General features: G+C 40.0%; 2 protein-coding genes across 2 annotated transcripts; one reads left to right on the top strand and one right to left on the bottom strand.

Moving 5' to 3' along the window:
- Window positions 1–2,458: 2,458 nt before the first annotated feature.
- Brix1 (biogenesis of ribosomes BRX1) lies at window positions 2,459–11,212 on the bottom strand. Its single transcript, XM_041631187.1, has 10 exons — window positions 11,014–11,212; window positions 8,786–8,897; window positions 7,098–7,141; window positions 5,417–5,487; window positions 5,100–5,149; window positions 4,923–4,996; window positions 4,767–4,817; window positions 4,559–4,660; window positions 3,078–3,206; window positions 2,459–2,862 (listed from the first exon to the last, which is right to left on the bottom strand). The coding sequence occupies exons 1-10, from the start codon at window positions 11,170–11,172 to the stop codon at window positions 2,593–2,595; spliced, it is 1,062 nt and encodes a 353-aa protein (XP_041487121.1). The 5' UTR covers window positions 11,173–11,212; the 3' UTR covers window positions 2,459–2,592.
- A 114-nt stretch (window positions 11,213–11,326) lies between these two features.
- Window positions 11,327–16,575, top strand: Rad1 (RAD1 checkpoint DNA exonuclease). Its single transcript, XM_041631177.1, has 6 exons — window positions 11,327–11,522; window positions 11,828–12,054; window positions 13,568–13,676; window positions 14,966–15,224; window positions 15,637–15,735; window positions 16,205–16,575. The coding sequence occupies exons 2-6, from the start codon at window positions 11,857–11,859 to the stop codon at window positions 16,380–16,382; spliced, it is 843 nt and encodes a 280-aa protein (XP_041487111.1). The 5' UTR covers window positions 11,327–11,522; window positions 11,828–11,856; the 3' UTR covers window positions 16,383–16,575.
- Window positions 16,576–17,864: the final 1,289 nt, after the last annotated feature.

Raw genomic sequence — 17,864 nt, 5'->3', positions numbered from 1 at the left:
TTCTGCCATGTGTGGTTGTTTGTAAACTGCAAGTCACTTGGCTGCTTTGGGGGGGGGGGATGGGGGCATTTATTTTGGCCTGTGACAAGTGATTGACTGTAAAGTTGATTAAACTGGCTATTTCAGTGAGTCCTCTTTGGTTGGTTAGCTTTGGCTGACTGCATAGTCCAGTAACATTAGTCTTGAACTTGCAGGTCTGTAGTCTCGGCTTCTCAGGAGCTAGGATTACAAACAGGAGCTATTGTTCTTTGTTTACAGGGCACTCTTATTAAATACATTGATTTTATATAAGCTACCTGTAGGTGAAGAGATGCGACTCAAGGGATCAAACCCTCTACAAGTTGTTTGGAATTATGACTGGAAAAATAAACAGAAAAAAAAAATATAAGAAATTGTGAAGTGGGAAATTCTACCAAACCCTTGCAATGCCCACATCCAAAGGATTAATAATTCACCTCTTTCAAGACTGGCAACTTTTTAATGATATGTAACTTGCTTATAAAATATATTCTCTAATAAACTCTTCGAGATGTTTAACTGCCCAAAGAACCAATGCCCCTTTTGTCTTTTGTATTTAACCAGCTACGGCCATGAGAAACTGGCCAGTCCAGAACTTCAGGTGAACTTCTGACCCAAATCACTTACAGCATTTAAATGACTTCAAGTAGTCTCATTTAAACTAGTTCAAGAAAAGTAGCACAATTAAAAGCATGAATTGAACTCAACAGAACTCTGGTCTTCTGAAAGAGAAACCAGTGCTCTTAACCCTGAACCATCTCTCCAGCCCCCATACACACAGTTAACTTTGTGCTGATTTTTGTCAACTTGACAAACTAGTCTTTTTGGAGGAAACCACAACTGTGGCAAAGTACTTTTTTCACATGGGGTTGTGGGCATGTCTGTGGGGTATTTTAATTGCTAATTCATGTAGGAAGGACCCCTGTAAGGGGTGCCATCCTTAGGCAGGAGGTAGGTTAAAAAACAAAACCACAAAGCTGTGAACTGGCTTTTTGGAGCCCATTCTCTTAGGAGGGATACCTAGCTCAGCCTAGATGCAAGGATGACTTGGTCTTGCCTCAGTGATATGCCTCTTTGTGGACTGCCCATAGGAAGCCTTACCCTGAGGAGTGAGTGCATTGGGGGTTGGGTGGAGGGGTAGAGGGAGCAGGAGGGCAGAAGAGGTAACTGGGATTGGTATGCAAAATGAAGATTGTTTACAAAAATAATTTAAAGTTAAAAAAAAAAAAAGCTGAGCAAGCCAGGAATCTTGTGTTCCTCCTGGGTCTCTGCTTCAGTTCCTGCCTCCAGATTCTGGGCCTAGTCTTTATCTACCCTCATTTCCCTCAGTGATGAACCTTGAAGTCTAAAGTAAGTCTAAGATAAACCAAGTTGCTTTTGGTCAGAATGTTTATCATAGTACCAAAAACCAAAGGACAGACAAAAATCAATAATAAACTAGAAATTGTGTCTAGAATTATGTAACTATATAAAACTTCTAGAAATATGTAAGAGACCCTACCAAAGAAAAACAAGATTTGTCTGGCCCCCCTCCACACACACAAAATCCTTTTGCAGTGGGCATTCTCAATGGCAAGTCACACAAGAACATGAATGTTCTAATGGCTGGCAAGGTACAATTTTGGACCTTACAAAAATCATCAGAAAGCCTTGTTTAAAACCTTTGACCAGTTTTAACCATGAGTGTTGTCGAGATTTCTATATAAAAGTATTTGCCACAGCCATCACTATTAGAAGGACAAAAAGCAAGCTGAAGACTCTTTAAAGGGATAAGGAATGATGCTGATATGGCTGTGATTACAAGAGAAACATATTCAGTTAGTAAACAGGCTGCAGATGTGGTGAAACACCCCCAACAAGCCATCTGATACAAGTCTAACATATATGTATGGATGTTAAAAACTATATATAACATCCGTGCATCCCCCCAGTCACATATCCCCATGATCACTGGAGGATCAAGTTGCTGCTTTCCCTGCTGCTACTGCTCTCTAGAAGCTGTAATTGTTTTTCACAGGAGGAAAATCCTCCAATATTCTTATATTCCGTCCTACTTTTCCTTTTACTACGTCTAAGTAAATAATCTGTAGTAATTGCTTCTAATATAAATTTGAAATTTATCAATAAGACAGGCATTGGTTGGTTTTCAAAACCTAAGAATTAAATGTACTCTTGGTTGAGATTAAAGAAATAATCGGAAGTCAGTTTCCCAAGGCGTCATGAACTAGTGACTTCAGCAGTAAAAACTCAGTAAAATGACCATTCCCCACCTTGCCACCCACAAACTCTGCTCTGAGTGCCTACCACCTTTGTAAGTACTCAGGACCCAATAAACATGACTGAATTTCAGGCTGACCAGATTACAATTCTAACCAAACTGTCAGTGTGCTAAGTATCCAATAGCACTAAATGGGCTGTGAGAAGAACGGAAAGTAGGTGGTGCATTCTGGAGATGCTTTATTTAGAAAATAAAGGCACCCTAATTAGACATAGCTAGTTTTTGATATTACAAGTATTTACAAGTGGAATACAAAATAAATATACAGTAACTAGAGAAGCCAGTTATCCACTGATTCATTTTGCATTCCCTCTGTTCATCTTTTGCTGCAGTTTCCGATGCCTTTTGTAAATCCGTCTCTTTCTTGCTGTCAGATCTACTTTAGGCTCTGGCTTCACCCACTGTATTTCTACTGGTTTCTCCTCTGCTGGTATAACAAAGACATCTGCAGTGGGATCGTGTGGAACAATAGCCTTTGGTTCTTTCTTTCTCAGTTTCTGAACATCTTTGACTTGTTGTTTCTCTCTGTACTTTGCAGCTGTGATGGACCTTATGATACGCCGATGCTAGACACAACAAACAGTAGACAGTTTTTAATAAGGCCTCCACTTATGTCCCTTCACCCAGACTCATTTTTTTAAAGTAGTAAATTGTACGCATAATAAAACCAATTTAGTCATATAGGTGGCAAAACACTAATTACAAGTTGCAGACAAAAACCACCCGCCCCAGAGAGAAAAAAAAAAAAAAAAAAAAAAAACAATCAAAATACCCAGCTTACCATGTTTGGAGACTGGTAGTGAGGATTTTCATATAAAGTTGGTCCTCCAAAGCTTCCCTGAAAAATCTTTATGAGATTTAAGACAAAACGAGGTCCTATTTCCACCAGAGCAGCATCTTCTTCTATAATCTTCAATAAAAAAGAAACAGTCCTCTGGTTTGGGCATAATATTGACAAAAGGTAAACTACCCAAGCTGTCATCACGAGTGTGCTCTAAGAATTAATAAACCAAGCACGGCACACTTTTAATCCTATCACTGCTGGGCTGAGGCAGAGGCAAGTGGATCTATGCCTCATCTACATACTGAGTTCCAGGCCTGCCAGAGCTACATAGAGGGACAATGTCTCAAACAAACAAACAAAAACAAAAAATGAAGCACAAGACCACGAGTGATAATCTTGGAAATAAAGGTATGGTAAGAACCTGGCAGGTGGCAAATCATAATACTTCTTACAGGACTCAGTTCTCTCCTACCACGTGTGTCCCACAACAAACTCAGGTTACCAGGCTTAGTGGCAAGCATTTACCAGCTGAGCCATCTCAGCAGCCCCACTTTTTAAGATGGCTTCACTGGTACCTGGAGCTTGCAGTTAAATTAGGCTGGCCAGTCCACAAGCCCCAGTGATCTATCTGCCTCTACTTTTCCAGAGCTAGGATGATATACGCGCCACTTATGCCTCAAGTCTTCATGCTCACATACCACGAACTTTACCTCTCAGTGCTTTTTTAAGTTGAGATATTTGAATTTGTTTCATATTTTGAGTCTCACAAACATTAACTTTCTTTTTGGTTGTCTGTTGAGACAGGGTCTCTTTACTTAGCCCTGGCCGTCCTAGAGCTCACTATGTTGAACAGGTTGGCCTTGAAGTCTCAGGGATTTGGCCGACATTAACATTCTTAATAGATCTACTCTCCGAAGTCAAATTTAACTGATACTGTAAAGTATCTTCTATAAAACATGCAGACAGGAGTCCTACATCCATCACTTGCTGCATGAACTCTTCTCCATTTTTCTGCACATTTGCATTGCCAAATTCCTGATAGAGATTTCCAGCATCCCTACTTCTGATGAGTCATGCAATGACTCACCTAAGCTGTTACTATAGCAATTATGTTTTTCGAAGTCTTACAGCATCCTACCCATCTCCCTGCTGCACTCAAACACTGCGGGAGAGAAACAACGAACTGTCCTTTACAGGATTCCGGAAAGGCTGCAAGCCACTCAGCCCACAGATTTCCAATCTACTTTCTTTTCTAAATGAGTACTGTGGCTTGTTACAGATGTTATAAGTCACATCAAATGAAAACCATAAAAAGAAGTAGACAGAGATGATTTCAGGTATATGACGGCAGACAATCATTCATCACAAATATCTGAAGGGAAATGGAGCTATTTAAAGCAAAGAACGTACATTTGCATTGTCAGTAATGCTATATATCCCAATATATCTAAGCACATAAAAAGTAAAGCAAGGCTAACCTGGAAGTTCCGAAACCATATCCTGTTATCCAGAATAGTGAACGTAAACACGTGGTCCACAAACGGCTGGCTCCTGGGGTGGTACCGTGGTGTACTAAAGATCTTACAGGAAACAAGCCTGTTAGTTTCCATCCCAAAGCAAGTCCAGAGGAAGACAGTCATCTGTTATCCACTCTACAAATACTTTTTTTTTAGGGCAGTTATGTACCTGAATTAGGAGTTCTTTTAACAAAGCATAATGTGGAAATTCATCAAAAGCCTACAAATAAAAATATAAATACATTATTTGAAATCAAAAGTACCTTCTTTAAAGACCTTTTTTTAATAATAACTAAATAGAATTTATAGTGAATGAGAAACTTACAGGGTCAAAAGACAAAAGGGGACGAGAACCTTTCAAGCAGTTTCCGGTCATCTTCAGTTCAGCCAGGGTATGAACTAAAGAATTGTAATGAAAACACAGTAAAGTCCTTTGACACAATTAACCCCCAAATTTCTAAGATTTTCATTGAAAAAAAAAAAAATGTTAAGCCAGACTTACTATTCTGAACTAAGAATTTTGCAGACGGCCCATGAGGTGAATTTGAAAGCCTGAAATACAAGAAGAAAGTTTTTTAGAGGATTGGCATGCAGTGAGTGTTCACTGTAGGCAAATTATATAAAAAGCACGTGTATGGTATAGACAGCCCATGTCTCTAATATTCACGTAAAATGTTCTTTAGGGGTTTCAAATATTCTGCAATCAAACAAGTATACTCTATCCCTCCCTTTCACATAAATGGTTGATCTTGTATAAGATGGACAAGCAATAAACCCATTCCAACAGCCCAACTCAATTCTATTGTCATATTCTCTTACCACATATAGAGATCCTGCTTTTTCTTAGCTTCAAAGTAGATGCATTTATTGCAGTTTTTCATTTCACAGACCTAAAAAATAGAAAGAAAAATAAAAAAAGCAACAGATATTATTAAGAAGTAAAGTAATTTGCTGCAATTTAACCAGATTTCTCTAAAAAGATTTAAGCATGGCCACCAAAAAAACCCTGTGCATATTTACTCACAGAATTTTATTTCCTTTCTGGCATTCTACTCAAGGTAAACCTGATATTGTATGCATCCCTCTCAACTCTCTAGTCTACGGTATAATGTATTTTTTTTTTTACTGGCAGGGTACCATGCAGCCCAGGCTGGCTTTCTCCTGATACTCTCCCCCTCCCAAGTTTTGAATTACATGCCCAGCCAGCCTAGTATTTTAGAGTAACTGGTGTCCTTGCTGTACTGAAGATGTCCTCTAATTACAGTCCCTGCATAAACAATGACAGAAAATAAGGCACCAGGCATAAGAGGTGCAATAACTAAACTCTATCTCAAAATATAACCCTAACAAAACAAAGATACCCTTTATTTTAAGCATCAACTTTTGAGTTTTAATTTTATAAAATTTAAAAATTTATTTACATAGGCTTTTGTTCAAGAATTAAGGGTTCGGTAAGAAGCAAAACCTCCTTCAGAGTGATTTAATCAACATCTTTGTTTTTTGTTTTTCAAGATAGGGTTTCTCTGTAGCTTTGGAGCCTGTCCTGGAACTAGCTCTTGTAGACCAGGCTGGCCTGGAACTCACAGAAATCTGACTGCCTCCCAACTCTGCCCATTTTAAATCACAAAACCATCATAAGAATAAATTCCTATGGTTAGTAATCTCAAGCTACCCAAGACGTGAACCTTGCCAACTTAAGAAATTTAAGTACATTTTTCTTTCTTTCTTTCTTTTTAAAATTTTTGTTATCTACCTTTTGTGGCTGGTTTTATTTTTTAAACTACTTTCTGAGTTTGTATTTGCCTTCTCTACTGGAATGTTCTTCCGCCAATTTCCTTTTTAAGCCTGGAATAGTAAGTTGACAACTCCCCTTCAGAAAGGCTTTCCTAGTCTAGCTCAGCAATGAAAAATACACACACCACTTTCTTTCTCACGCTTCCACCTGAAATTGTAGATCATGTGTGTCCTGTCTCTCACACTGCAAGAAAAGCTCCCAGCAAAAGAGAGTGTTCTAGCTCTGGTCAACAATGCTGCCACAGCTCGCACAATAATGTCATGCTACAGCAACATTTGTGCCAAACTACCAAATAAAAGCCTTTCGACAGCCAAAGAATTATCTTAAAACTGTTTAGAAAATTTCGCTTTGAAATACAAGGTTAGCAACTTCAACAATTCTTTGAAATTCTAACTATTACTAGTTTGTAATACTGCAAGAAGAAATTTTCCCTGCATATTTAATATTGATAAAGTCCTTTTATACAATATAAGTTTTCTATAAATAGCCACAGTTTTGAAACTTTATATACGTTGATTGATAATTATTATTATGTATCTATTCTAAGTTTCACATATACTATCATGGAATAAAAATAAGTGAAAGATTAGTGAAAATAATAAAATTTGAATTATTCACAAAATGATTTTTACAAGTCATTAAATAACCTTTGTTAAATGAGTTATCTTTTCGTTGATAAAATATTTGTAATAATTATAAAATTACCTCATTTATCACAAACAATTTATCTTTACGGTCCATTTTAGTATCTATAAAAAGAAAGAGAAAGCAATTAAATTATGGATTTGAAGACTACTTTACTTTGACTATATATGCTACCTAAATAATTATTTTTACAATAAAGATTTTCAAGACTGATTAGACCGAAAACCATTCAACCTCTTCATTCTTTGTAAACATAAACTAAGCAAATAGTGGGCCAGTTATGTAGTGCATACTTGCCACTGCTCTGGGGAATGGAACCAGGGCGAGGCATCACTGGGCTACAGCTTTGTTCTGTTTTTAACTTTTTACTTTATCCAGCCCTCTTATTACTTTCATTTTCAGACAGGGTCTAACCAATTTGCTCAAGCAGGCCTTCCACTTTCAATTTTCCGACCCCAAATACCAAGTAGCTGGAATCAATCGTAGGCCTGTGTCGTTTGGCCTGGCTCAAAATTGAAACTATTATTTTTTTTAAGATAGGGTCTCATGTAGTCCAGGCTAGCCTCAAATAGCCCATGTAATTGAGGATGACCCTCAATTCCTGATCCTCCTGCCTCCATCTCCCTATCACTGAAATGACAGGTAAGCACCACTCTGTTCAAGCTCCTGAAACTAAAGAAACAAGCCGTGTAGACCAAGCTGGCCTTGAACTCAAGAGATTCTGCCTCCTAAAAGCTGGGACTACAGATTTGTGCCACCACACCTGGCCAGTACTTACAATTTTAACTAATGTAAAGATAATTTCGAACCAAATAAACCAATTTTAAAATTGGCTTTGGATAATCACAGGAATGAAAATTTTGAATTAGTTTCAGGGATGGAAGACAACACAATCAATATCAGTTTGAGAAGCAACCATTATATAAAACACAATACAGAAACATCTCAGGGCACAGTCACCCACATCAGTGCAGAGGTCTAATCTTGGGGCAAACAGTTTTCACTGCCAAGTCATGCATGGTGGCACATACTTTAGTCCCAATGCTGGGCTGAAGCAGGTGGATCTTTATGAGTTCCAGGTCAGCCTGGTCTACATACTGGCCTCCAGGATAGCCAAGGCTAGTGAGACCCTGTCTCAAAAAATAAATAAATAAATAAATAAATAAAAAATAATTTTTTTTTTAATTCAGAAAGCAATATATGCCAGTCCTTACTGAGTACCTTACCACCTTCTGATCATAGAAACCACTGTAATGAATCCTTGGACTTTTAGAAAATGTTTCTATATTAAGATACATGTTTAAGAAAATTTTAAAAATGTGAATTCTGTCAATAATTTATTACAAAATGTTAAATTTCTTTAAAAACTATGGTACTTGAGAAAATAAACTTTAGAAATGTATGTGTGTATGTCCCTGTCGATCCAGTCAGAGGTCAACCTCAGGTGTGTTCTTCAGGGGTGGCTCACCGTGTTTTTGAGAAGGGTCCTAGAGCTTGCCAACTAGTCCAGGCTGGCTTCCCACAGGTCCCAGATATTCTCCTGCCTCCATCTTCTAGAGCTGGAGTTACAACCGTGACATAGGTCCTTTACGGCAGTTCTGGGGATTAAACTTCACTGACTGAGCTATACCCCCAAGCCTTGTATTGTGGTTCTTTACCAGACAAGGCTGAGCAAACAAGGAAATATGTAACGATATCAATTCTGCAAATGTGTGCATACAAGCTTAAAGTACACAATATTGAAGTACCTGCTTTAGAATGGGGCATCAACATTCTCAAGTCTTGCATTAAGTGTCTTGTTCTGAAATTTATTCCTCTGGAAGAAAAGATGAGGATCCGCTCCTTATTTTTCCATTTGCCCTAAAGAAAAGAAAACTTTTAATATCTTGTGCTGAACTTATCTGGTGTGTTTTCACGAGAGTTATTAAAACCAGGCATGGTGATATACCTCCATTAGCCCCAGCTAGTGAGGCTGAAGCAGGAGGACCACTTGAACCTAGGAATTTACAGCTATGCCGCAAACACAGTGTCTAAAACAAACACATTTGTCCAGCCACCCCTTACTACCGTAACAATTCCTTCTTAGCACTTTTTCATTTTTAAAAATTTTTATTCTCTGAATTTATAGTCTCCTATGCTCATTCCCAGTTTAACTATGCACAGAAATATAAGAAGTCTTTATAGTCCTAATAATACACGTATTAAAGTAAAGCCTCAAACTCAAGTGTATGACTAAACTTGGCCATCCTTATATCTGGCAAATTTCCTTCCTGTCCTTTGTCCTTTCCTTCTTTCTGCTACCACCATTTCAGTCCCTCTGACTCTGAATATCCCATTTGCCTTTATTTTCTTATATCGCCATCTTAAGCAATGCTAAATACTTATCAGTGCCTCTATACAGTTGGGAACGCTTGTGCAGTGTCTTTACTTAAACCCTTACAGCTGACTGTGAGCTGCAAAGCTCTTGAAGCCTGGCGTCCCCAGACAAAAGCACTCTGGCAGCTGTCTAACGGCCAAATCATGACTTTACTTCCCAGGGGTTTTCACAGTTCAAAATGGCATATGCCCTCTATTATTGGATTCTAAAATACTGCCCAACATTGGCCCTGAAAACTGCTCACCCAACCTGGTTCTAATTTTAGATTTTCTTTGTCCCCCAACTTTAATGCCTTTGATGAATTTGATGAATTATTTTTTATTCTCTCTCTCTCTCTCTCTGAATATCAAAACTAAACCCTTTCTTTGAAATCCAGCTCAGAGGCTAAGTCCTTCATGTTTCCTCACTATCTTAAAAGTAATCTATCTCATGAATTCAATGAATGCATCACAGAGCGACTGCCTAACGATTCCCACATGGTTCTGTCAGTTCCTAAAGGAGGGGGAGAGCACTAACATGTATTCAAAACCTAAAAGTCCAGCTCATTTTCCTCAAAAGTAGCTTTCCTTTCAGACTAGAGGACAAGATTTAACTGTTAATTAAAGCTGGGCTATAATTTACACTCGGCTGTCACATTTCCTTTTTAACTAAAAGCTACAGTACTACACTAAGCACAGAGAACAGATATTAACAGGTCACAGGCAAGAGCTTTTCCTCCATTAACACATTTTCCTTAAGGGGTTTTCAGCTGAGTGAAAATTAACTCTGTTGGCCTTTTGAATATGCATATAACTTTCTATGAAGCCCTCTTTCCTTCGAAACGTCAGTATTTCTGGAAGAAGTCTTGTCCATCATCTCTGAGATGCCAAGGCTGAGGAAGCTCACCTTGGCAGAGGGTGAACTGCTGAACACAGAAAACTCAAGGTCTAGTGTAATATTTTATTATCCTTAAGATCCAACCAAACAAGACATAACTTTAAAGGTTTGGCAAAGAAACTTCGGACCGGGTGGTGATGGCGCACGCCTTTAATCCCAGCACTCGGGAGGCAGAGGCAGTCGGATCTCTGTGAGTTCAAGGCCAGCCTGGTCTACAAGAGCTAGTTCCAGGACAGACTCCAAAGCTACAGAGAAACCCTGTCTCGAAAAACCAAGAGAGAGAGAGAGAGAGAGAGAGAGAGAGAGAGAGAGAGAGAGAGAAACTTCAGGATCCTGTCTGACACCGGTCAACATTGGCAGGGAATAGAAGGAATGGGGTAGATACACCCAAAAGAGAAAAAACAAATTAAAAATAAAACAAAGAACGACGTCGACAAAATCCAAGGAAAAACACTGCCCTGAGATGGCAGAAATGTGGGGAGACGAGTGAAAACAATATTAGAAGTAAAAGCCCCGTTAAGTGGCCTCCTTGGCTACAAGCTCTACGGACGGCAGACTCAAGGAGGCCACCTGCATAAAACTTTAACATACACATGGTCCAGTTCAGTCAAGGGGATCCCTAAGCTCGTGATCCAGGAAAGCTTTGGCTGCAGTCACGTTGGTAGCCGATAAGCGGCTCACGAAGCTTACGCCACATGCACAACCCTGGAGCTGGGGTTTTACCTTGCAAACGGGACCTGGGATGCGATCCCTATCTTCCTCTTCCACCTCATTTGTCACAGCCGCCTGCTTAGCTGGCTTCCCGGTATCTTTCCGACTCTTTTTCGGCTTCTTTGCCTGAACCTCCAAGTCTCCACGCCGCTTCCTCTTGGTCGCCGACATCTTGCCTCGCCGCGTTAGTGGCCGGCCGTACTTCCGGTTCTGCCGCTCGCGCCTTCTTCCAGTCTCTATGGTAGTACACGCTAGGTTCTGGGTTAGTCATCCAGCCGGAAGGAGCCTTCTTCCGGTCTTGCGGTAGACTATCTAGGCTGGCGGCGGCTCGGTGGTGACGGTGGCCCGCGGGGCGGCGGGGCGGAAGAGCGGCGGGAGCTGTGTGCCAGGCTCGCTTGCTTCGGGACGCTCATTGTGTCTGTCCTTCCTGGGACGGGGCTGGAGAGGACCTTGAGGCGTCGGACGTCGCCGCAGAGGCAGGGGCCTGTGCCCGGGGCTCCCCTTGTGCGGCAGGCTGGCTGGTGAGCCGGGTGACTGTCGGGGCCGCGGCCGGCCGGGTTGGCGGCGCTGGGAGCTGCCGAGTAGACCCTAAGCGAGCTGCGACGCCTTTTTACCGCGTTGAAACCGCGACAGTTACAGCTGCCCTGTGAATCGCTTCTTTTCCCCTAGAAGACGAGGAAACCGTAGTTTTGAGACAGGGAGATAGAATTTCCCCAAAAGTTGAAGACCGTACAGTGGCAAGAAGCGGGGCTCTCTTGACAGCCGATTTCGGATTGAGGTCGCCAGCCCCATTAGCACTGATACAGATCTGTTGTTCGTCTCTCAGGTTTTCGGAGGTTTGGAAGAGGAGCATCCATGCCTCTCCTAACCCAGCGCGTTCCGGACGAGGACGAGCAGTACTGCTTAGTGGCCAGCCTCGACAACGTTAGGAATCTCTCCACCGTCTTGAAAGCCATTCATTTCAAAGAACACGCCGCGTGTTTTGCTACCAAAAATGGACTCAAAGTTACCGTGGAAAATGCAAAGTGTGTGCAAGCCAATGCCTTTATTCAGGTATGGGGGAGCGGAGGCCCGTTTGTAGCATTCGCCTGGTTATTAAACTTTGAAGGACTTCTAAAAAATTCAAGTTAGAGAATAAAATGTCATTACTTGATTTATTTTTTCCTTTCCTGCCAACAAATACTTTTCCCATCGTGTCTCACACAGATAATGATTCCTAGTGATAGTTTATTAAGGTTAAACTATGAGGCACTCTTCTCATCGTTTACCGCTTTTAAAAGTCCTCACAAAAATAGGCACATATATCGTTCCTGCTTTACGTAAGTGGTAACTGCAACAGATTTGATTTCAGCAGTCTCCTGATGAAAACTCAGAATGTTTGTTTACTCCTTACATTCTCATTCTTGTCCTGCACGGTTTAGTTTTTCATCTTACTGACTGTAATAGCATTTATTTTTATTTTATTTTTTGAACTGAGACAGGTTCTAACATAAAACCCGTTACCTGGAACTTGCTATGTAGACCACACTGAACTCCAGGGCTAGGAAAGCCACCCGCCTCTACTTTGCATTGAAGTACTGGGATTAAAGCCCTGTACCATCACCTGTAACTGTAATCTATTATAGCTATAATCCTATCCTTTATATGGTTCAGATCGGAGCTCAACATTCAGTTCATATTTTTGAACATGTGTATAGTATGACCTCACAAATGGAGAAATAAAGAAAGCATGGTTTCTGTCTTCAAAAGAAGCTGGAGGGGCTCAGCAGTTAAGAGCTCTGGCTGCTCTTCCAGAAGTCCCTAGTTCAATTCCCAGTACCCACGTGACAGCTCACAACTATAGTGGTAACTATAGTTCCAGGTGATCTGACATCCTCACACAGACAGAACATCAATGCACATGAAACTAATTAATTTTTTAAAAAAGTAATTAGAAACTATTGTCATTCGTGCATTATTAAATTGCCCTGTTTTCAGGTTACTCTAGCCTGAACGACACAAGGAAGGAGCAAGGGAAGTGGGTAATAGGTTTATATCCAGAAATGAAGATGAAGAACCATTGTTTGTGGGGGGAGTGGTCTCTTTTGTTGCTTTTTAGTTAATTTTTTTTTTAATTTTTGTGTATGAGTGTTTTGTGTGCATGAATGTCTGCTAAAGGTATGTATCTGGTACCTTCAGAGTACCTTCCAGAAGAGGGTGTTAGATCCCCTGGAAATGGCTACAGATGGTTGTGAGCCACCTGGGTCCTCTGGAAGAGTAGCTGGTGTTCTTAACTGCTAAGCTATCTCCTCTCCAGCATCCCTTTTAAACTCACACATTTTCATCATACCCCCCGCCCACACACACACACACACACTTCAGGAACTTTTAAATGAGACCCAACAATTAAACCATTGAGTGGTATTTCAGTGGGTAATGGTTGACAATTTGCCATATCTCAGTGGGGAATGAGAAATTATTCTCATGGAGTTGGCACAGTATTGTTCATTTTTAAGTGTAAAATGAAATATTGCGTGTGAATTTTCATTGTTTACGATAACCCCACTTTCATGTTCACTTTTTGCAGGCTGAAGTGTTTCAAGAATTCACCATTCAGGAAGAATCTGTTACTTTCCGAATTAACTTAACTATCCTTTTAGATTGTTTATCTATTTTTGGATCAAGTCCTACTCCAGGTAAACTTTATTGTTATTTTATTATTGTTTATTTCCTAGGTGAGTCTAGATCCTGTCTGGTTGACAAAATCATCTCACAAGGCTCTAAGATTCTAAGTTTAAAATCAAGACTTTAAACAGTCATTAATTATATCTTTAACTTTGTGAAATTTGTTTTAATTACATATTTCTCTAACTTACTCAGAATTGACATCTACTTACAGGTAGAGAAAAACAAATTTTCCTGACTCCCAGTCTACCATGTTTAAAATGGTTGGCTAAAATTAAGACTTTTATAAATTATGTCTGCTTCCTCAAAAAGTTTCTTCAAAACATATTTTTACTTGCTTAGGGAATTATTTTTAGAGATTAAAAAATTCAGTTGCCATGGGCATAAGATTACAAGAATCCAAGAAATGATTTTATTTCGTAGGAAAGTAACTTGACTGTAGTAAGCTAGGGAACATTTAGGTACTGGTCTAAAACCATGGCTTTGCACTGGCCGCTTCACTGTTAATTTTTGTTTTGTAGACAGGGACTTGAGTATAGCTCAGGTTGCCCTTAAACTTGAGGTATTTCTGCCTTAACTGCCAAGTGCTGGGATTACAGTGTACTCTGCAATGTTATGGACCATGGCTGGCCTGGAGCCTGCTGTGATCTCTTGCCTGTGCCTTCAAAATCCTGGGCTAATGGGTCTGACTACGCCTTTTGAACAAGTGAGATGGTTAGTGAGTAAAAGTGCTTACCCAGCAAGCCTGGCAAAACCTGGGTTTGATTCCCAGGTCCTTTAGGAGCACCAACACCCAAAAATTGTTGAGTGACATCCATGGACATGCCATGGAATTCATGCAACCACACTTACAGCCATTATCCACATACTAACATCTACAGTAAACATGTTTTTAACTGCATTTTCTAACGCAGTTCCCCCACTGGTTTTTCCTAGGAGTATGTGCTTTCCCAGATCCCTCACTGGCTCTCTAACCAAGAGAAAGGAGCCAATTAGAGGTGTTAAATAACATCATCAATGGCTACCCTCTCTTACTACCAATTTGATCTAAAATAATGCTGTATCTCAGTAGAAGGCATTTTTCTGAGGCATGTTTCCATTTTAAGTGGAAAATTCATCTAACAAGCTAAGCTTGCTCTCGTGTCCTTGCAGTTACAGGAATTGGGATCCTTTAAGAAGAGACATGCATTCTAGAAGCTTCGCAGAATAAATTATTCTTGAGGCAGTATGTTTGCCATTTGGAGGGAAAGCTAAACCCAGAGCCACAGAGCTGAGCCCCTGTGACTTCTGTCATTTGCAGGGACTTTAACTGCACTTCGGCTGTGTTACCAAGGCTATGGTCATCCTTTGATGCTGTTTCTAGAAGAAGGAGGAGTGGTAACAGTCTGCAAAATTAACACCCAGGAGCCTGAAGAGACTCTCGATTTTGATTTCTGTAGCACCAATGTTATAAATAAAATTATCCTGCAGTCAGAGGGGCTGCGGGAAGCGTTTTCTGAGCTGGACATGACGAGTGATGTTCTACAGATCACCGTATCTCCTGACAAGCCCTACTTCAGGTACGTGAGTGCAATTATCCTTAATGTGGTCTGGCAGTGGATCCAACTCTACACCCAACATTTGCTTGAGTTGTAGGAATTTTTTTACCCCTCCTAAAATTCTCAGAACTTTCAGAAGCAGTTGATTAATTTATAATTTTGGCTAAGCAGCTACCTACTGGGTTCTGAGAATCTTTCAGTCTTTGTTCCCTAGTGATAGGGTTATAGACATACAGTCATATCTGGCCATTATGTGAGTTCTGAGGATTTGAACTCAGTTACCTGAGGCTTTCACTGCAAATGTACTTGCCCACTGAACCATCTCCCCTGTTCCTATAGCCAGTTTTTTAATATGTCATTTAAGGCAGCATGAGTCCTAATATTGCTTATTATCAAACCTATAAATGAATGATTTGCTTACTTTCAACTCTAGGCTATCTACTTTTGGAAATGCTGGAAGTTCTCACCTTGACTATCCCAAAGATTCTGACTTGGTGGAAGCATTTCACTGTAATAAGACCCAGATCAACAGGTCAGTTATTTTTTTTGTTTTGTTTTTTTGAGACAGGGTTTCTCTGTGTAACATTTCTAGCTGTCCTGGAACTCACTCTGTAGACCAGGCAGGCCTCGAACTCAGAGATCTAAATGCCTCCCTCCCAAGAGCTGGGATTAAAGGAGTGTGTCACCATGTCCAACAACAGGTCAGTTCTTAATATAAAGGCTGCATTGTTGATAAAGATGAAGTTAAGTACAAAATTCCCATATAAAACCAAACCAGGTAATTTTTAATATGTTAGAAAATGCATCACATTAAAAAAAAGTAGATGGGCTCTGGCTTTCCCGGGGATGTTGGATTGTAATCACAGGTAGATAAAGCGAGAGAAAAGACCAACACATTGGCAAGTATCTGCTGCTAAATAGTTCCTAGCTAACCATACTTGGTGTTGTGTGCATGGCATTTAGTGGATCCAAATAACAGCTTTTCATTTGCTCTCCTGCAGATACAAACTTGCTTTACTGAAACCCTCTACAAAGGCATTAGCTCTATCCTGTAAAGTATCTATTCGGACAGATAATCGAGGATTCCTCTCACTACAGTACATGATTAGAAATGAAGATGGGCAGATATGTTTTGTGGAATATTACTGCTGCCCTGATGAAGACGTTCCTGAGTCTTGAATAATTCGTTGTGAATATTTGTATTTATAGTTGTCTTGTCACTCTGACCGCATAGTCTTCATGATTTCATAGTGGATTGTCTTGCAGAGACTCATGGAGAAAACAAGATCAAGGTTCCATTGTGTAAATATTTTTATTTTGTGAATAAATATTTTTATATAGCCATAAATTAATCTCACTTATTGTACTGCCCCCATGAATATCTTTATGTGTATGTGCGTTTTTGCCTACTTTGGATGTATATGCACTGCATATGTGACTGGTGTCTACACAGTTCAGAAAAAGGCATTGAATGCCTTAGAATTGGAGTAAAAGATGGTTATGAGCCACCATGTGGGTTCTGAGAACCAAATCCCAGTTCTCTACAAGAGCAACAAATGCTCTTAACCTCTGAGCCATCTCTCCAGCATTCCCCTCTCCATGACTATCTTTAGAATTTATACATATATATGTACTCAGGCACACACACACATATTATATGGGATTCTCTGTGTAACAGCCCCGGCTTCCTTTGTAGAGCAGGCAGGCTAGCCTTTGTAGCTAGCCTTTGTCTTTGTAGATAGAGCTCTGCCTGCCTTCTACTCCTGAGTACTGGGATTAAATGTGTGTGTCACCATGCCCAGATCTATAGCTTATTTTTTCCCTGAACACCATGTACAGATAGCCTTCAGGGTTACAGGTTTTCTTGTTCTCGGAGCTGCTTAATGCAGTTAGCACCAGACACCTTCCATTTGTCTACCAAAGCCTCTTGACCAAATTGAAACCAGCCATTAAGTATTTTTGTATTTTCCTGAGTAGGTTTTACTAAAATAATTTTTGAGGAATATAGTCTTTTGTCACTAGAAAACATAATATTAAATTGTAGGATAAGTACTCTAAGTAGGAAAAAATACACAACTAAAATGAAGTTTCTGACTCTTCACTGTGCTAGGTACTAGCAACTTAATGTAAATAGGTACTAATAGTTTTGGGGTATGGTATTTTGTCATGAGAAAATACTGTCATTCTATTGCTATATTCATTTAGCATTCCTGGCAGTTAATCTGTTTTTCCAGTCATTTTGACTCCTGTCCCCAAATAAAAATACCCAAGACAACTGATGATTGAAAATGATTGGGTGCTATCTACCAGAACGTGAGGGTGCCTTTGGAATGGCCCAGCCTAAAGCAGCACACAGAACCCTGCAGAGAGCTGGCTTGGGGAGAAATGAATCAGGTGGCTAAGGCCCAGGGTTAGTAGTGATGACTTGTGAGAATCCCAGACAATCTCAGGGTGTCCAACAGCTACCAAGCAGGAGATGTTTGTGAACTGTAGTGTGTGTTTTAAGAGGGAAATGGAACAATCTCCTAAGTGTCAGAATACTTTGTTTCCATGAACACTAGAAGGAGAGCCACTTTAAACTGTAATTATGAAAGGCAGCCATTCGCACTTGAGGGAGCACTCTTTTCCTTTATATTTAAGACAATATTGTAACACTTGGAA

Source organism: Microtus oregoni, unplaced genomic scaffold (assembly GCF_018167655.1).
Source record: "Microtus oregoni isolate MIOR12 unplaced genomic scaffold, Mior012 000036F_ref0000092, whole genome shotgun sequence".
NCBI classification, from domain to species: Eukaryota; Metazoa; Chordata; class Mammalia; order Rodentia; family Cricetidae; genus Microtus; species Microtus oregoni.
This window is presented reverse-complemented; position numbering and strand designations above follow the sequence as displayed.